Raw genomic sequence first — 21,098 nt, forward strand, 5'->3', positions numbered from 1 at the left:
ACTTGATCAGTGAATTCCAAGCTCCGGGGTATTCGTTGCTAGCCATTTACCAACAGCTGCCTTCTCCGCTTTGAGTAGGGGCTGGACCCGGTAACAACCAGGGGTCCCTTCCAAACCCGAACAACTTCATGATTTCAAAGGTTAAGACTCAGGTCCGGCCACATAAACTCACTGTCCCTGCAAGAGAGCTGCCAGTGGGACACACGAAAGCCTGGCAGCTGAAACTCATGGCTGCAAAAGAAGATCCTCTACAAAACTTCACGTTCAAAGCCCACCGGGGCGTGCGTGCCCACTCATACACACAAAACCCAGGGGCAGCGACACCACAAACCAGTCACCTCTAAGGAAGTAACAGATGTACGGCAACAACACCCTGCCTCCTGCGGACACCTGCCGTCAACAAGAACTTGATCCCGACTGCTACAAATACCACAACATGGGGGTTTCAGTGGATATAGACTAAAATGAAGTATTTTAACGTATGATGGTCTCATGTAGGTTTGTATTTGAGGACGAGGTTCTGCCACAAGCCAGAAAACGTGTTCGATCCAGCCGAGCCTCCCACCTCCGAGAGGAGACCTTCCCACGGGCACCAGGCCCCGAAGAGCCACGGAGAACAGCCGGGTACGGACCGCGCGCAACCGGGGCCCTCGGAGGGGCGATGGCCCCGCAGAACCACAGCGACCGCGGCGTGGGCCCACCGCGACCCCCGCCGCTGCCGAGCCGAGACAAAACGCAGCGCCGCGGGCTCGGCGGGAGGCCGGCAGGCAGGCAGGCAGGGCGCCATGGCAGCGCCTCAGCCTCCCGAGGCTTGGGCTCCCATCTCGGGCTTGGGGCTCGGCGGGCGGGCAGGGCCCGGCGGCACGGGGGGACGGAGGGAGGGCGATGGCGGCCGGCAGGGCGGCCCCCGGGCCCCCGCAGGAGCCGTCCCGGGCCGCGGGCAGCGCCCCCAGCGCCGCGGCGGGGCGGAGGCGGCCGATCGGCGGCGCCGAGGCACCGGGACGGGACGGGACGGGACGGAGCCGGGGCGCTCCGCCGGCACCCGCGGCCGCGGCCCCGCACTCACCGTCGCTGCGGGCTCCTCATCCTCCGCGGTCGGGGTGCGGGCGGACGGAGGGAGGGAGGCTGCCGCTGCCCCGCAGGCCGCGCCGGGGCCCCGCGGCTCCGCCGAGACGGGTGCGCAGCGGCGGCCGCGCGTCGGGACGGGTCGGGCCGGGCCGGGCCGGGGGGGGCGGGCGGGGCGGGGCGGGCTCGGCGCAGGCTCGGTGCCGGGCGGGCGCTCCCGGCGCGGGGCGGGGCCGCGGCCGGCCGCGTGCACGGCGCGAGGGAGGGAGAGGGGGAGCGGGGGCGCGCGCAGCCCGACGGCCAACGGCCGCCTCGCGCCGCCCCCCGCCCTCCGGCGGCGGCTGAGGGGCGCCGGGCGCGAACCTCCCCCCCCCCCCCCTCGTGGCGCGCGGGGCGGCCGTTGGGGGGCGGCCGTTGGGGCCCCTCAGAGCGGCGGCGGCCGCCCCGCTCCTCCTCCTCCTCCTCCTCCTCCTCCTCCTCCTCCTCCTCCTCCTCCTCCCCCCGTCCCTCCCCACGGGCTCCCCAGGATAACGTTGGCCGGGAGGAACCGGCCGGGCCTGCTTTTCCTCCCCCGGAGCCCCTCCTCGGGCGGGAGCGCGGGCCGCGGCCCAACGCCGCCTCAGCCGGCTGGGCGCTGCGCCCCGGGCCCCGCCGCCCCCTCAGCGGGGGGCGGCCGGGGAGGAGCGGCGGAGGCGGGATGCGGCCGCCGGCTGGAGGAGGGACGGGCTGCCGGACCCGCGGAGTAGGTGGTGCGGGGGATGAGTGCGGCAGCCTGTGTGCGAGGCGGGTTGGGGGCCTGCGTGCGCGGTCGGGCGGCCGGCGAGCAGCTGCGCGTGGAAAAATGAGGGCCTCGAACGGGCCTTTTGGCTCTGTGGAAAAATAGCCCTGAGAAGCCTGGCGTTCCAGTGCCTCTATGAGGCATGAGAGTGCCGCTGCAAAGCACAGAATTATTTGCTTTCTTCCATTTCCTTTATCTCTAAAGGAATAAGCCCGGTTAGTTAGATTGGAATACATTATAACTCGTGCAATGAGCTTCTTTGCTCGCTGATAAGGTTGCTAAAGGCCATGATTTGAATTGCATTTCCAAGCTCCTCGTCATTAGGGCAAATTACCAAAGTAACAATTTGTCTGTCTGTCTTCAAGGGATGTCTCCCAAGAGCAGCGCAGAAGGAGCCTTAATGACAGTGTGCCATATGACAAGGAGGCTGCACAGTTCCCACCCTGCCTGCTGTTTTTAATCCTTCACTCAGCGAAGTGGCAGCGGTTGTGTTGTTGACATGGTCTTGCCTTTCAGTTGTCCCATTACATGGTTCTTCTGCATCAAGAACTTTGTACGCGAAGCCAGCTATGGGGGCATATGGATAACAAAAACCTACTGACTTTCCCTTTGCTGTAGCCCCAAACACCTTTTAATCATCAGGAATTACTAGTGTCAAGATGCCTGCCCAGATAAACTGTTTCTAGAGAGTAACCAATTGGGAAGCAATCTCACTCAGGGATTCCAAACAGCCACCTGTGCTTATATTGTGGGAAACGCTGGTTTGCTCACTGTGAGGGCCTTTCCGCGGTCCAGCTCCAGTTTGCGTGCTAGTATCAGATAGGATCTGTATTGTGTACTCCACTCCAGAGATGGCACCTCAGCGCTCTCACATTCGCTATAGTCCACATGCATCGTACGCACAGATTGTTAGGCAAGTGCTTAGCCTGCACACCGTCCCATATAGCAAAACAAAAGAGGAAATGTAATTTCAAACCTATCAGCTTTGCAGACTCTTTTAAAATGCAGGCAATTAAAGGCACACCTAGTAACTGTAGGTGGCCAGATACTACAGTGAGCGGCATTTAAAAATACAGGTCTTGCCTTACTAGACTTTTGGAAAAAAAAATTCTGATGATGCAGAAAAATCCATTGGTGTCGAAAACAAAGACAGCCTGCAAGAAAGAAAAGCTCACAGTGTTCATGCCAAGCAATACAGAACTTGTATGCTTATGTTTATAATTTCAAAGGAAAATATGAGTCTGCTGTTCCTCCACTCTGTCTACTATCAGATTATAGCAACAGAATAGACACTCAATATGGAAGAAGAATGCAACATGCGTGTGTGTGCTCCCAAGCAGAACCAAAGCTGTTTGAGCTAGCATCTCTTTAAATAATAATCTGCGTGGTAATACAGTCCTGGGCTTCTCAGATGTTGGACAGTGATTTGAATCCAGCGAGCCTGGATTCAGCAAAAGCCACTAGCCTTGAAAGTTGTTTGACAGAAACAAATCTATTTCGAACCTTGTACAAAACAGATCATTTTCAACCAATTTCTGATAAGTAAATTTGCAAATCACAGAAGTTACTGGCTCAGCTGCTACTTTTTAAGGCACTCAGGCACTGAAGTGGTATCACTCAAGTGATAGCCCCTGGCAGGTCAGAAATAATGTTGCTGAGGATGAGGTTTGCATCGCCATGCCAATATGTCTTTTTGCTGCATTAGTAAGGAGTATCGGGCTGTGTAAATACTAGTCTTAATCACAAAATAAATTCAGTAAAAGTAAACTACGTTATCATAATATATGGGCTGTAGGAGACAGAGCTGAATCTTGATGTAAAATGATGAATCGGAACAACCTTAAAAGGTATTTGGATCACAGGATTGTGAGGGATGTCTAATGAAACATCGCGTGGAAAGTACTGGTATCTTTCAAAACAGTGCAGGACTTACAGTATGGTTCCAATTTTGTGTAGGTATAAACTGATTTTTTGAAACATATGGATTAACAACAAAAGTATGAAAACAATGTGTTTAGACTAAAATTCTGCACTGACAGTCATACAGCTGTGTGAGAAGAGGGGATTGCCGGCCAATGCTGATGCACGAGACGTTCGACCTGGTGATGCAAGAGCCTAGTTGTATTTCCCCTAATGAGAGTAACTGTGAAAATTTAACTTCAGATTTTTGTCAAGGATAACACGAAGAATCAAACCTGTTTTGTTCTGTTTTGCTCTGTTTACCTTGCGGGATAGGTAGAGATACCTGTTTAAATCAAAGACGAATACTTTAGGTGATAGGCACTCAGAAAGACGCAGGGTTCCAGTCACCTAGTTATCAGTAACAGACATCTCACCTGGTCAGGATTTAGGAATCTGCAAAAACTTGGACACGTCAGGTTCTGGTAACATGAGGTATTTATTTTGTTAATGGAGCAACACTCACAGACACTGCAGTCAGAAACACTGAAAATAAACGTGTTCATTCTACATTTGGCCAGGACGGGCTGTGGAAGCCTAGCACGAAATACAGAAAGAGCAGTTCAAGACTGTCAGGATGAAGAGAGCTGTATTACAAAAATAAAATCATGATTTTTGGATAGCCTTCCAGCTGCTTTCTTTGTCATTTCCTCTCCAGAAATTTCTTATTAGTTCTTGGAATCACTTGGGAACTGCAAATCTTAAATATCAAAAGATCGTTAAGAACAAAGGCGTAAGTATAGGTAGAAGGTCATCCATGTGATAGGACATTATCTTTGTAGATCCTTCTTCACTTCAGTCTCTGGAATTCATATGTCTAAAATCTGTGGTCCAAATGCATTTTTGAAAACTGTTTGCAATTAGATGAGTGCTTCTTTGTTACTGTTACCAAAATAAATATTCCATGTTACATATTAAGAGAATATTACCCTTCAGACAGGGACACAATTTTTTCACTTGAAATGATGTGAATCTGGCTTTGCCTTTTTCCAGAATTGTTTTACCTGAAAACACATTCTTTTGATTATAGATTAATTGAGCTGTCTATTAGTTAGACATGTCATGGGTTGTATTAAGTGTTTTAAATGTAAGCATAATTAATTCGATAAGGCAGAATCAATCTGTGAGGGAAGGTGTTTTGCAAAAATCTGTGCTCATGAAGCACTGATATTAAAAAGGAGGAAGTATTCATCAGCATTGCAAGCCCCGGGGAACCTTCAGCCCAAAAGGCGTGATGTGGAACCGAGCACGGGGCAGGACTGGAGAGCGCTGGGAGAGACTCCAGAGTGCCAGCTGCATGTGCAGAGCACAGGCGGGAGGAAACAGGAAACTCTTCCCACAGTGAAGCACTTGGTGTATTCCAGGGTTCCTTCTTGGTCTCTGCCAACCAGATTCTTCTTTAGCCTTGTGCACGCAGACAGCGAGGAAGGAGGACGTAAGAGCTGTCTGTACCTGTGACATGCCTTAGGCAGCTGCTGGAGGATGCAAATGGATTCCTTAATGAGCCCTGTAGTAGGGACCACAACTGCATCTTGCCAAGGGTGTAGTAATGGGAGTGTTTTGCCTGATTTTACAAGTGCTCTAGGAGACATTTTGCAGTCAAGAACCAAATTTCCTGTTGCTTTTTCTTTTTTTTTTTTTTCCTTTCTATGCCTTGTTGAGCTTCGTGTTTGTTTTTTCTTGTTGTTTTGTTTTTTGAGAGCTAGGAATATGTTTTCCCCTATATGCAGGCAAATAAAATATAGAAAGCCTTCATTTGCTCTCACAAGATTAAGTGTTTAGGGTTAGAGTCTAGTGCTGATTTTTAAAATGACATTCAGAATTAACTGCCACTCTGCAGTGCCAAATGATCTGCAAGGAAGCTTTAATTATCAGCTTCTCTCTGAGAATATTTATAATACGTTAACATATATCTGTGCTTCTCTACCTTTTATTGTAGGAGGCGTTTGTTAGTTACAAGTTTGTTACAAGTTTGGGTAATCCTTAGATCCAAAACCATCTCCTATTAGCTTTTCTCCTATTGATGCTGAGGCTTCATCTCTTCAAGCCTTTTTAATAAATAATTCAGTTCTTGACCACTGTCCTTTTCAGCTACAGAAACTGAATGCTAAAATAGAAAATGTTTTTTAGCCTGCTGTTAAACAAGGAGAACTCTTTATAGTACAGAAAAATGTCTGTCTTGATATAACTTTGTCCTCAAGAGGTGTGGATTCAGGCAGCTTTGTTGCTGGCAGCTATGGTGGGTAGTGTTGGGATTTACAAAGAGGGACGTTTACAGAACTGAAAATGTTGTGTTCCAAGGTTGTTAGAATGAAAGAGATCTGAATCCTATACAAAACAAATGAACCAAATAATTATAATTAACCATGAATGCATCACCAGTAAATAAGAAGAAATGCAGCAAAATACTCTCATTTACCTCTTTTTTTCCCTACTCTCACACAAACAATATAATACAGGTCCTACTAAATCAAAAAGAAAAAGATATGCTTGTATTTCAGTCACAGCAGCCACCTAATCAATCTAAAAATATGTAATGAAATTAAAAGCATAGAAATTAAGCTCTTCTCCCTCAGTCTTGAAGATACTTGAATATGCACGGGAACTTGAACAAGTTTAAAAAAACATCACGTGCAACTAAAAGAAACTCCCGACAAACAATCTGTAACCTCCTTTGCTTCCAGTGAGAAATGGCCTGTGTCTGCAAATCTCTGGATTTGGCAGCTATACCTAATTCAGTTCAAGCTCCCACTGACATCAGCAAAACATTACCTGATTAGGAATGCAGGATTGGATCTAAGATAGTAGCATATTAAAATGCCATTATAAATTCAAAAGCTACTACCCAAAATATAAAATGTTCAAAGCAATTGAACAGCTCTCAGCGTACACATTCAAAATGCTAAACAATAGTAGCTATTGCACGTGTGACCATCAGGAAACGCAGCTGTGCTTCTTTGTGTTACAATTAATTGCTTCCGTTGTATATAAAATTGAAAGTATTGGTACTCTGGGGCGGAAAAAGGATATCCTGATACACTGCTCCTGTTTCCTTAGGAAGACCTATTACTGAACCTTTCACCATTAATCCAGTTACAATGAATTATCCTGTGATGAATAAAGGAAGGGTAAATTGGGTGGTTAATTGTAATGTTAACGGCACTTTCTCTCTACGTTTTCACACTCTTACATTTATATCTAACTTTACTCTTTTCACATGTGCCCTCTTTGATAGCAATGGTTTACTTTTAAGTAGTGGAACTTAATAATGAAAAGTCCAAACCAAACATTTGGCTTGAAGATTGTTCCTTTTTCTTTTAATGTTACTAGATCAGAAGAAACCAGAAGACTTTGTCACTGTTCGTTAGCAGGATGAGTAAAAATCTTCTCAGCTTAAGTTTTTGTGGCCAGATTCTCTGAAGCTGGCACACAGAGATGTAATTTATATCCTTCTGTGCCAATAAAGTTCCCGAAGCTGGAGGGGGATGGGATGAGAAGTCTCACCCAGAGTTAGGAAGCAGTAGTAACAGCCCAGCATTTCTGTTATGCGCTTTTTTTTTTTTTTTGGTGAGAACTATGTGAGAGCAAAGACTGTTTGAGGTTGTACAAAATAGTGCAAATCTGGTCCCTAGTGATATATGCTGCCCCCAAACTTTAATATCTACTTTTTAATAACACTGAACTTTTCTTCGTAGGGAGCTTCCAAACAGAGAGCAGCTTCTGTGATGGCTTAGAAAATCAGTGACGTCTCCAACAGCCACATAAGTCTATAAAAGGGGGATAACGTGTTTTGTATTTGCTACTAAGAATTTAATCTCTCAGGATGTTCCCCCTAACCATAGGCATGCATAGGTGTAATTAACACCACCAGCCTGTTTAAAATCCGTAAGATGTGTAACATCACCAAATAAGTGATGTGGGGGAATAGTGGAGTCCTTCAACATGAGCACAAATAAATTCTGTCAAATGAACCGAAATCTTTGCAAATTTTAATTCAGTCTAGTCAGGGTCATAGAAAAGTAATCGCAGAATGCCAACTCAGAAGAGCTGCCATTGCAGAAACTGGTCTACATAATACAGATGGCAGAAAATCATCATCCACATAAAATACACTTGTATTCTCCTTCTTTTGCTGCAGCAGCTGGCACTGGAAATACTGTCTCAAAAGCTAACTGTGCTCTGTCATTATTCCATAACTAGAGTTTAGATTCAGGTACGCTATATTTGATGTGACAGCTAGAACCTGAACCCCTCTGGCTAGGACTACCACATTTCTTGCAATGATTTTTTGGCCAAAAGTATGCGCAGTGTAGCATAGATGCTGTGTAATGTACATCCAGTAAAGCAGAAACTTTCGCTAAGTGTCATATATATTGTGTATCCACAATAAATCTCAGTAAATCTGGTATTTCCAGGATGCATTAGGCTGAGTACATTTCCACTAGCTTCACAGCACATTACTTTGCTTCCTACCCCAAACTATTACACAGCTTGCAAGCATGTGTAACAGTAACTCAGTTCAGGTTTCCACATGTGCAGAAAACATAGACAAATTTATTACGTCCTCAGAATCAGCACGGGATAGAATTTCCCGGAAGAAAAAGAAAAATGGTCATGGAAGATGCAGGCCTACCACCGGCATTAGGTACTGCAGAACAACATCTGGTTGTGAAATGTAATTGTTTTTTGTTTATAATGCATAAATAAAGTTCTTACTTGTCATCTGAAGTGGTGTGTTTTTTATATGAAGCCAGATTTTTGAAAGCGTGCCCTCCTTTCTGCTCCCACATCTCCCATGCTATGCCAAGTCTAGAGGAGCTCTCTCATAAAGCACAAACACCTGACAACAAAAGCTAGGTCTCTGAGTGCATACAGTTTAATGCTTTATTATTATTCTACGTATAGTAAATAGACTATACAACTCCAACAATTTAGGCTGAAATACTGCAAGTATAAAGTGCATCCAGTTAAAGGGAGCCAGAGACTCAATTCTGAGTAGAGTCTCCTGTTTCAATTCACGCACGTTCCATACATGAATTTATGCATGGTTGCATTCATCAGCATTAAGATGTCTTTAAACCAAGCTAAACCTTGATCCCAACACTATTTTCCAGTCTATGTATGATTAGATCTTAAAATTAATAAAATACTGTAAATGTTTCTTTTCCTCTGAAATGAGAGCCTTTGAGATTATGGATATAGATATTTATAAAGCTTCCTAGAAATCCAGAGCAACCCCTATAATGCACCATAAGAATAAAACGTTCCATAAGAACAGCAACTTTCCTAGCTTTCTGGTAGCAAGCTGTATTCCTTCCACAAGGACCATCACCTTTATTAAACTGAAAGTTATATTTTTCTTTTTAATGTACATCTCGTAATTAAAGGAAAAATAAATAATAGCTTCAGTTTCAGAAAGACCTCAACTCTTTTTCAGTAACACTGCACATAGTAAGCAGAAAAATTTCCATAACATCTTTGTCATTAATGAAAATAATCTGAATTCTAAAGTAGCAAGATTATAAAATATTTTACAGCAGAGGAAGATGTATTAATGACACTTTATGCATATTTATTGATTATTCCCTCACGGTTAAAATCTGGAAAATTTTAAAGGAAAAACATGTTCAAAGGGTTAGTTTCTTATGAAAAAAAATCAGTTTGTGCTTATTACACAGAAAAATCGTGTGACTCAGTCTGACAGTCCTTATTAATACATTTGTTTCTGTTTTCTTTTGATACAATCTTCCTAAGACAGGAGGAACTGTATTTTTAACAGATATCTAAGGGCATGTTTTATATGCATACGGCAAAGAATTTGTGCCTGAATATAATCTGAATCTCATCCATAACTCTCTGATTTGGCCGAGAGAACAAAGCATTTCATTGTGTATTCAATAATGGTTTCAGCAATCTCATTCACACATTCCTTTCTTTCTTAATCAACAGAAACTGGCAGAATTTAAGATTCATTATTTAGGGGGAAAAACAATGCCAAAGCCTATAGTTTTGAAATCACCATTTTCTTCAGAGCAAAGTATAATCTCTCTTCTATTAAGAAGCTCTTAATGCAACACCTGTCATGCTATTTTGAACCATGTCCTTCTCTAATGAACTTTGCTCTGTTCACTTTTTGCACCCTATTAGCTGGCATAGTACTGTGCCTCTATTGCTTCCACTTCCTACAGCTGAACTCTCCCGGGATCATGGTGCACTGTTTAGGCACCAATGGCTAGTGCAAAGGTTAAAGGTCAGAACAGACAATCTGGAAAAACAGCAATTCAGAACTGACAGCAAACTGGGTACATTCTAGTCATTCTTATGAATTGTGTTTTACCTTAAGCACCCTGTAAACAGAAATTATGGTATAAAATAAAATCAGAGTGTGCAAAGTTGCAGTTTCTTATGCTGTACTTTGAAATGCCATCGAAAGCCAAGTCTGTCCATTTATTATCTAAGTTTTTAATTAGGTTTAATATAATTAGTTGTACCTTTAAAAATACTGCATGCCTGAGGGGTGTGGATTAGGAATGCACAAAATGGCTGTTCTAATAAGCCATGCTGCTATACGAAGACATCCTTTCATTTGGAAGTACTTTTTGGCACCAGAGTTCAATGAGAACATTTAAAGCATTTTGTATATTATTTAAAGTCACTTCTGCTAAGAAACGGAAGAACACCCACCTGAATTTAGGTAATCAAACTTTGTTCTCAGATGCATCCATGTAACCCAAGACAGAAGTTACCCATTCCTTGTAAAGTTACTATAAACAGTAGTTGTTGACACAATAAGGTCTGTGAATATACAAGTCGTGCTAAGTTACAACACGTACTGTTAGTACACTACATCTTTTAAGCACACTAACATTTGTTTAAAACAGCATAATTTGGTTAATAAAACATTCAAGACTGATATACAATAAAGTTGAAACCAATGCTTTTAATTTTATTTTCAAATCTGAAGTAGAGAATACAACCTTGTATACGCTTTCTTATCGGTACTACATAACTAAAAGCTGTCAGCTGTTCACATGCCATATTAATAAATATACCCAAATCATAAAGCTTTAAATGTATTTGTATATTTCTTTTATTACTAGACTGTTTTATTCATGTTGGCACAGATAATCCATGCAGAGTACAGTTACTCACACCTCATAAACCATGCTATATTCTGTTTCTGAAATAACTAGGAACTTAAGAAAAATATGTATCTAAAAGCAAGGGCACTTGTGGCATCAAGTTGACATGTCAATATTTTATAAAACCTAGACTTCTAGTATGATCACTGCAGGCAAGAAATCACTCAGTTTCAAATTCCAATGTTTATAAATACTAAACAAATTAATATCTGCTACCTGGAGACAAGTATTGCCAATAAATACTAGTGTGCCCAGCATTAGACACTAAGTGTGTTCAGTGCTGTGGACATTCACATTATTAAACATAAATATGAACAGCCTTTAACAAAACATTTCACCCAAAGCGCTGACCACTGAAGGACCAAAGTAAAATACTTTTCCTTGTTTTAAATTAATTTTAGAAGTGTGCTATGTGTGAATCCAATACACTAAAAACTAACATGTAAAAGAGGTCAGTGTTCTGCTTTTTTTCAGATAATAAAAGCAAAGTCTTCTTTGGAAATGTTTAATTTACTCTTTTCTGCTAAAACAGCAGAAAAAGAGAAAAAGCATTAAGATCATTTTTGAAGCCTCTGACTGAAAAGAAACTGAACACTTTTTAATTAGATAAAAGACGGGTCTTCTTATTTGATCATTCAGAGGTCCAGGATCTTTATTTTATTATGTAAAGTCCCATGATAATTAGAATGAATATAAATATTTAGAGGAACTTATGACTTATCCCAGGCATCAGTTACAAGACATAAAACATAAACAAGTACACATTATTCATCTTGCAAACACTATTTTTGTACAGCATTTATATTCAGTGATAGTTGCAGGGCCCTATTTGGAATTATAGATCTATCTATGCATCTTCCCCCCCATATCACAAAGGTGAGATGTGGCAGAAGAGTATCAGCAGTTAGGTGGGATTCTACCCCCGTGAGAGTTAAAATACTATATTACTATTCACAAATTTCTGGTTCGCATATGTGCAAAAAATATATTTTATTATAGATATCAAGGGCAGGTAAGTGGATTGCCTACTTTTGGACCATATTATGAAGCAGCACAAGTCAAAACAGGAAATTTATTACATGATAATCCTCAGGGTATCTCTGTTCTTCACTCAGAGATATCACTGTACCTCATACAGTGATATGTAAACTAGCTTTAATCTCACTTGCTCAGACACCAGCTGGAGTCAGGGCATGCGTTACAGTGCAGATTAACTGTCCAAGGAAATTTTCAGGACTCTGTCAAGTTAGTACAGCTCCCACTGAAGTCTGTGCTGCTACATCTTCTCTGTTGTGACTCCGCAAGCTAGCTCAGCTATACTTACATATATTGCATTCACCCTTCTGCACTGCTGACTTCAAAATTACTAGGTGGGATCCTGGATCTTTCTTGCTCACCCCTTCTGTATACATTCATATGTGAGCTCCTTGTACCCTAATTTCTTGCTACAAGACCTTTCCTTGACTGTAGCAAGTCATCCTAGCCATTCCTCCCTTTCACCCTCTGCCCCACCTCGAGTATCTAATATGTCAACTTCGTGCAACTGGCCCTATCTAGCTCTTCCTCCAGCCCCAGCTTCAGTAAGGACTTTCCCCATCTCCTCAACGCCTCACCTTTCCACACCCAACTGGAGGCCTCCCAAGCCCCCACATTCTGGCTGCTGTGGGTGCTCTGCCCTCTCCGATCCAAGCCTCACTTCCTCTGCCCCTGAAGGAAGTCCTCCTATGTCCCACACCACTGTGCACCTGAGCTCCTCACAGGCTGACCTGGGCCACTTCGGCTGGCAATCTCCTTGTAAACAGGGAGAAAAGGAGCAGTCCCAGCCTTGCAGCCTAGCACCATCCCTGCACAGACTGTACCCCTGCCAAAGCTGCATCTGCTCCTCTCTGACCATCTCCAAAATGTTATGATAGAATCGTAGTTACAACCTTCACTCCTTAACAGTGACAGCAGAGGGAGCTTTTAGGGACACTGAGGGTGGAGAGGGAGAGAGAGACACACACACACACAGATCAGATCATAAAACTCCTGAGGCGTCACATGCCCTAGTATTTTGTGTCCTGCCAAGGAGCCTGACTCCCTGTTTTGAGAGTCTGATGTTGATAGTAAGAGACTAGTCCCAGTCAGTGGGTAACACAGAAATCTGCCTATGGAGCATCTTCAATGCAGTCTTAGTATATAATATGCTGATACAAATTCTCTTAAATAATAGAGAATAATTCACACCATTTTGTTGATGGCATTCAAAAATTAAAAGGAAATATAGAATTGTCTCACAGTTTTAAAAAGGTATTTAATGAAGTTAAATATGATTGATCACTATTTAATTTCCACGACTACAGTTAATTCTTCTGGAGAATATTATAAGCCCAGAGCTTTGGATTTTGTGATCAATGGAACCAGATTTAAACCAGCCCAGCACTGACTGAAAACAGAAAATGTGTTTGCTATAGAAAAACAAAAGGCTTTGCATATAATGTAGTAATTTTAGAATAATTCATGCGTAAAAAATCTGACCCTGTAGCACTCAGGTCAGATCACTGCTAAGATCAGTGAGAACTATGATACCTACTGAATAAACTCAGGTCATACATGTCAGAATTGCCACAGGCAGTTTAGGTTGTTATTTTTTTCCAAGATGTGGACTGCCTCCAAGCTAACTTAGTTCACATTTTAGAACCCCAATTTTCTTCTATTTCCTCCTTCCCCCACTTCTCCCCAAAGCTTTGGATAGTTTTTCATCACTAAAAAGACCTATTTTCTTAAAATGGGCATTACCCATAGGAGGGAAAAGGCAGACAATGCCAAGTCATTCCTGGTTACTCAAAACAGAAGGTACAAGAGGGTGCAGGTGGCACCAGAATGTGGCCCACAGAACTCAGCCTCAGAAATACTAACAAAACTGTCAGTACTACAAGCTGTCAACACACAATCACAATTCTCATTTAAACAAATTAATAAAACTTGAATAGTGATCAGGCTTTCCATTTTAAGTCCACTTTCTATTAGACATAACTGTTGTCTCCAATGCAAAAGTCGTTGATATTTAAAATTAAAAATTAAAAATCATTACCAGTACTACAAGTATTGCTCTTTTGAAAAAAAAAATGTTTGATAAATGTTTGAGCAACTTGAAAGTTGTAGGATCGAGTAGGGAGCTTTTGCAAGCTATTTACCACTTCCTAGTTGTAGTAAATGGAAGTGAGTCATCATTGTTAATCAATGTGAAGATCCAGATGTAGATTCTGATTTCCCACTGATATCAATGGGAATTAGAAGCCAAAGCAACTTTCCATATTTTTTTTTCCACAAGAGAAAAGGCAATCTGGTTTTGAATTAATAGCCATTTTTCCTTTTCAGCCAGCCCTATTCCATTCAATTTAAGAGCAAGCTGGAAAAGCCAGTTGCCCTCTTCCATTATGATTTAAAAGTGAGGTATCTACCACCCATGTAAAAGCCCAGTGCTCTAGCAAGGTTGACCCAACTCGCTTTTCTCAATCTCACGGGGGTGTGGAAGGAGTTAATTAATTCTATTTCCACTTCATTCTCAAACTAAGTTAGTCATTGTCTCCTAGGCTTCCCAGCTACATATGCATTCAAGGCAAACTTCTTATTTGGAAAGAATCTAAAGTATTTGATGCTATGAGGTAGCACCACAACATAATGGAATAGCACACACTTTTCACAGAGAAAACCCTAGCCTATTTATTTCCCTTTGAAAGCTATGGCCTTTGGTTCTACATACTATTGTTCACGTAGCACTTACTCATTCTTTCTAGGGAAGAAAATGAGTTATTACAAGAAGGACTTTTCCTGTTATTCTTAAACACTAGTGTGTGGTCTAAGCAGTAAAACCGCAGTGGGTAGTTCATTTGAAACTGTATTTCTATATTACATTTTATATTACAGGTTTTAATCCATATTTCTCCAAACTGCTGCACTAATAATCTATTTTCAAATAGACTAGTTCTTTTGTTTTTGATTATTCATTCAGTAGGTTTTTGTATGAACCATGCAAATGCATGTTCTGCTTATAAGAAAGAGATTAAAATTAAACTTCAGAAGTATCAACTTCCTAGCTTTTACCAAGAGAAATGTTAGTCATGGATATCAACTTCGTAATTGCCCAGTTAGTCATCACTTTTTCCCAACATTACTGACTTCCAAATCTTTTTTTTAAACATTGATGGCATGGGCATGTTTCTTGCACAGTGGCTTATCCTTCTTGGAGTAGAATGGTTGACCTTCCAAATTCACATGGCATACCTAGAGTTAATAATAAATACAATCAGAAATCACAGAGGAAAAAAAGAGAGAAAGAGAAATGGAGAAAAAAGAAAGAAATGTGATTATCAATTTGAACTGTATTTTTTTTCTGCCCACACATTTCTTTGCCTATGTCTAGACAACACAATACAGAAGTATGTTTGATTTCCAGGGTCAAAGTGCACGCCCTGGCAGGTTTCCTACTCCATGCTGAAGTTAGGTCTTGGTTTGCATCAGCTCTCAACTCTGTATTTTCCTGCCACCACTATCCACTAAGTTCACTAGTTTCCATTACGATGAAATCTGGACACTTAACCGTCTTCTGCATGGCATGTCCATAGTGCCTACGCAGACCTCAAGGAATAGGGGCACACTCAAGCACATGCAGCTGGCTCAGACTTTAAGGCCTGGATTCTGATTCTTGTAATGTACAATTTTACAATTTTTAACAGCTCTGGTTATCTACTATGGCCCCAGGGGTACCACCCTGCCAGGGTACCAACAGATACTCATTCCCCTCAGTACTTTGTCCTGATATTGGTGTTTATGTGATCAAGGAATGAATCATTCAGACAGCTGATAGCACTGAAAACAAATTACTTCTTACCAGGTTCTTTTTCAACCAATAGAATTCACTGCCTGGCTGCATAAGTGCCAGTGTTGACATAAAGCATGTGAAAATGCATGGCTGAGGGCGGGGCAGCCCAGATTTAGATCAGTTTTAACTGCCCTGGAATTGTATGGATATCCACACAGGGCACTGCAACACCACTTGCAAGGTCAGAGTTAACCAGAACCACTTAAGGAAGTCAGTACATCAGAATCTAGGAGCAAGAATAATGACATTGTCCCAAATGCTTATGGCAGGCTTAAGACCTCAGTGATGTGCCACTTCATGTGGAAGGAAAACCATGTGAATGGATATAAGGAAAAGCATATCAGAAAAGGTCACTTGTTTATTTGCATATGACTTTCAGCTGACTGAAACTAAAATTAGCTCCTGCAAAAACAGCTGTGAGAACTGCATTAATGAAACAGATTTCACCTCTGCTAAAAACTGGGTTACTAATTAAATAAATACATAAGGATCCAGTTAAATGAACAAGCAAAAAAGAACAGGAAGTGTTCAGGTAAAGTGTCTTATAAGTGACTAACAGCTGTTAGCTTGTGAAGGAAAATGGCTGTCTTGGTATTGCTTTCTATGTTAGAATTTCAAAGATATTTCCCTATTCACAGAACACCATTGTGCTACTCGCTTCATGTACCCTTGAAAGACCAGTAGCCAGCTTAGCCTAAGATATTTATGAACATTTTTATACTTCCTCCTCTTCAACCTGAATTTTAAAGTTCAACAAATGTTAGAAATTCTCACTTGTGTTGTGGCCAACATACTATTTTTAGCTAATTAGATGTTCTAACTATTACTACCTTAGGAACAATACACTGGGGAGCAGCACAGCTGCATGAGATCTATATGAAAAGTACCATTTATCATATGGCTTTTACTACTTTGTGCGCATTGTGGGAATACGGCCACACTATATAGCTGTACGTACACCACAGACTGAAGAGTGTGACCAGCTTCTCTGTTCATTACTGTTCATTTTCTCTAAACAGACTCCTTGTTGCAAGTTTCATCAAGTATTCTGAATGGAATTGTAAACTGTGCTGCTTTGTAAAATTATGGCTATCCTCTTCAGTATGGTTTTAATTTATTCTATATCCTGATTTATATTTATTTGGTAAATACTGGAAAGAATAATAGCAAATAGTGCTATATGTAACTGTACATACAGACTCTCTAAAACTGCATGCTTTATTAAAAAGCACTCACTTGTGATGGTCAAATTTAATAATTCTAATACAAGTTTACAGAGGAGAAGAGAAATGACTCCCATTCCACTCCATCTGCAAGTAAAAAATGAAATTCAATCCCTCTGCATCCTCAGGCATATGTTAGTCATTTCTGCTTCCAGATCTTCTGATGTTACTTAACAACTTATGATAAAAGTATAAAGAAATGAGATAGTATTTGGTATAGAACCTACAGCACAAATGAAGCAGGTATCATGCCAAGTGTGTCCAAGGGCTTCAATGAATTTATCTCCAGCTTCAACAGGAAAATCACAGCCATGGCATTTTGTGCTGAACAAAGCAATATAATCTAAAAACAAACAAACAAAAACAACCAATGAATTTAGAACAAATTCTTTAACATAATCATATTACACCCAAGAGAAATAAAGTTTCCAGTGAATAATTTTTATTATTTTTGCCCAGAGTTTCATACCACATTTAGTGAACCCCTCCCAAAATGAAATTTTAGAGCTGCTTTTTTCATTATTTAAATACGAATTCAGTGCAACACCCTATGTCAGTACAGAACTACAAGCTGTCATCACAAACACAGAGAACAAGCGTAAAAAGTGCATGAAATTCAAAGTTATGTTTCTCACATTAGTTTTACGTTAGCTTTAATGTATGTGGAAGCTATTTATACGGACAAATATGGTCATACAAAGCACAACCTAATGGCCAGTGAGTGTTAACTTTAAGGGTGGTGTAGAAGCATAGTTTAAGTTTCCATTAGTACATTTATTTCATCTATCTAATGTTGAAATGCTATGCTTTTTCTGCATTAAGAATGTTATAGAAACCCCATACTGGCTGCTTAATACATTTTTATTTTGAATATCATGTCCAATATGGAATTACCTTGCCTTGGAAAAGAACAGCAAAAACTCAAAAGATATATGGAATTTGTGAGAGTAATTAGAGGCTATGGGAAAACCTCCAACTTTAAAGGGTAGGTACCAAGTCATTCATGTTGTAGGATTTTCATTCTTCACTAAGAGTTACTCTGTTATGTAAAATTTGATTTGCACAACCATAAAGACTGCATCTCCAGAGAGACTAGGCCAGAAGCATGTTAAATGGATAAGGCTGAGCTTACAGTGGGAATACCAGTTTAACCTTTGCCTACTTCCTGACCCTGTCAGACAACTCATTTGCACGGCAAGCTCCAGTTATTAAACCATATTACTCTTTCTATACTTTCGGAAATCCTGACCTTTTCTGATCTTAGTTGGCAAGAAGCAGTACATTTGTACCAGCACTCAAAAAGCAAAATCTGTACTACCATGTGTTGCACATCTGGGCAGAGCTCTTTTCATATGTTGATCAATTGTAGGGGGGAGTAGAAGTATTAAACAACTTAGTAGAGAAAATATGGGCAGCAAACCACACATACTGTATTGAAGCACTACCAGAAGAGTTTCTCGCCCCTGTAATAGGTAGCTTTCTGGTGAATAGAATCTACCTGGCAAGGTACGGGGACAGGAGCAAAAGTGGAGGGAGAGAAATGAAAGGTAAGGTGCTCTGGAATGTAGAGGCAAAAAGACCAGCACTCTGCCAGTCTATCATAAAGTGGAGAAAAATACCAAGAAGGAAACATTCGTATACGCAGACAGTGGAAGCAAGATCCATTCTGGATGGGTAGCTGGTTTTATTTTATTCAGCAATTGCTTTATTCGTCTGTTGCTTCCATACAACATAAAGCACATGATTACTAAGCAGAAGCGTCCCGTTCGCCATACCTTTCTCACAGTATGGCTCTCCATCTTCCATGTGAAAGAGGCTATTCCCAAATGGCTTCTTACAAGCAGCACAGACAAAGCAACTCGTGTGCCAAGTCTGTCTTAGGGCATGCATCACTTCCTGTAAAACAAACGAAAATCTCCAGCAGAATAGCATGCACTGCAACTACCTACTGAAGAACAAATACAAGGCAGAGATGTTCTAAATGTTTAACTTCTATATCAGCCAGTTTCTCTCCTCAAAAGAAATTACTGTGACAGAAACTGAGTTCCTTTGGGAAGAGAGAGGAAATTGGACTGCAAACTTTCTAGAGCAATGTATTTGCCAAAAAGAAACAACATAGTTCAGCCAGCTGTTTGTATCAACATGCCTAGTTGTTGTAGCAGGAAGTATTTTGCACAAAGATTTGATTTTTTTTTCTCCGTTGCTCTAACATTATGAACTCTTCGATACAAGAGTGTGATTTGTTAATTAAGTTTTAAAGGACAATTTTATCTCTAAGACCAAGAAATGCATGCAAGTGATAGGTGATTTAAGTCTGATGTTTTCAAAGCAACTTAGATTATGTACTTAATTCTTCAAGACTCTCACAAGAACTCTTTAGAAACTAATGTGAAAATGAAAATAAAAGTTCTTAGATTTTAATTTATGTGATTAGTCTAAAAGAGTCCGTATATGTGTTCCTAGGCCATGTGTTCATCACAAAAAAAAGCAAAATCCCCGCAACTGACATTCTCTACAGAAAAAAAGCTTGATTGCGTACAGGTCACAGTTTTTAAACATTTTTACACATGCTTGTGATGGACCATACTCTGTATAATTGCAAACACTGTAAAGCAACTGTAAATCTCTTGTCACCAAAATGGGATGTCCTTAGACTCCCACCATGCTCAATTGCTTCTTCCTCCCCTACACAGATACCACGCTCATGAACAAGTATTTATGTGACTAAACCATGGAACAGACCTTTCTTTATCAGGCTACCTTAACCCTTAACAGTTCTTTAGTCGTGTGCACAGCCACACAAAAGTTTATCCAACACCAAGAAATGGATAACACGGGATAGGAATAAATGATTGGAAGCAATGCAAGGGTTTAACAACTTCTGGCATGAATATCAGCTTACAGTATTCATGAACGTAAGTTACCCAAATTCGTATGTTCACCTGAACTCATGGAGAGAGTCATCAGCCAGACTCTGACAAACCTCCTTTTTAGTCCTATCTATATAATATGCATCTTGAGCAGAAAAAAAAAGATTTTATCAGTTTCTTTTTTCCATCCAGCACAGAGCAATCTGTATTCATTTTTATGTTGTCATACAGAAGTCCTGCAAGTCCAAAAGCTGTTGTACTGAGCTCTGATGCATAGTTACCTGCTAATTTGTCAATTGTACTTGTGCCCAAGAGTATGCTGGACAGTGCATCTCTGTCCAGATGTCAGAGGACCAGATGCTCAACTGGAGTAATTCTATTTAGCTTTGTTAACTTCAGTGAAACATTGATTTAAAGCAGCTGAGAATCTACATCTAATTTTATGTTGCTTCTGATTAAATATGTAGATTCTGATTCTCTTTTGAGCAATTTTAAATCTCCATTGACTAAGACAGAAGGGACTGAAATCTATTTCCATGCTTTCAATCCAGTGAATAGGCAAAATTGTCTAATTTATGTTTACCATATATCTCATTAGAGAATCACCATTGAGATTCATTAACCTCTGTTACTGTTTGCAAAACAGTTATCACTGATAAATAGGTTTGGATCCATTTATGAACCTCACTGAGCTAAGAAGCAAAAAACAGATTGAGAAATCTTATTAATATAAATAGAGGCAGCTGGCATCTTTGCTGTTTTCCTGATGAAAATCCATAATGGGGAACTGATTTGTGCCAGCATTAATTAGATAAGTTAAGTCAGTACTCTGCTGTAAAATTACTCCTACTGCTGCAGCAAACAAGACTTGGTTGGAGCCAGAGCTTCACCATAAATGTCTAAGACTGCCATCCCTAATTGGCAGTTGCAGAGAAAAGCAAAAGCATCTACTCTGTCAATACCACTACTTAGACAGATATCAAAAGATTACAGCTAAGCAGTAAATACCGGTGTGATACTTCTTGCTTCCTCATTTAAGAGAATCTTATCATATATTCACTAAAACTCCATGCATAAACACACTGTTAAAAGTATCTTGTGGTAGTCCAGCCTCATTACCATCTGCAGTATGTGCAGAGCATATTTAGTTGCATCTAGGCATGAGTATATTAAGAAAAAAAGAGGCATCTATTTTTG

General features: G+C 41.1%; 2 protein-coding genes and 1 long non-coding RNA gene across 7 annotated transcripts in view; 1 reads left to right on the plus strand and 2 right to left on the minus strand.

The window, feature by feature from the left end:
- BMPR1A (bone morphogenetic protein receptor type 1A) overlaps positions 1–1,234 on the minus strand; it is an 82,351-nt gene extending 81,117 nt beyond the window's left edge. Inside the window, exon 1 of one of the 2 annotated variants that reach the window (XM_080597895.1) lies at positions 1,067–1,234. The gene's annotated coding sequence lies outside the window, so the exon portion shown is untranslated. Of the gene's footprint in view, positions 1–531; positions 784–1,066 lie in introns of those variants that run through there. The other variant, XM_080597896.1, reaches the window with a different exon arrangement.
- A 112-nt stretch (positions 1,235–1,346) lies between these two features.
- Positions 1,347–15,210, plus strand: LOC308197459. Its single transcript, XR_013952944.1, has 2 exons — positions 1,347–1,807; positions 2,209–15,210. It is a non-coding gene; the product is annotated as an uncharacterized lncRNA (long non-coding RNA).
- LDB3 (LIM domain binding 3) overlaps positions 10,728–21,098 on the minus strand; it is a 121,830-nt gene continuing 111,459 nt past the window's right edge. For all 4 annotated transcript variants that reach the window (XM_080597928.1, XM_080597927.1, XM_080597929.1 and 1 more), the window contains 3 exons: positions 18,807–18,927; positions 17,259–17,374; positions 10,728–15,210 (listed from right to left, as the gene is read on the minus strand). In XM_080597928.1, the coding sequence (XP_080454054.1) occupies positions 15,121–15,210; positions 17,259–17,374; positions 18,807–18,927 (327 nt within the window). In that variant the 3' untranslated portion in view covers positions 10,728–15,120. The remainder of the gene's footprint in view (positions 15,211–17,258; positions 17,375–18,806; positions 18,928–21,098) is intronic.

This window comes from Anser brachyrhynchus (assembly GCF_964034855.1).
Source record: "Anser brachyrhynchus genome assembly, chromosome: 6".
NCBI classification, from domain to species: domain Eukaryota; kingdom Metazoa; phylum Chordata; class Aves; order Anseriformes; family Anatidae; genus Anser; species Anser brachyrhynchus.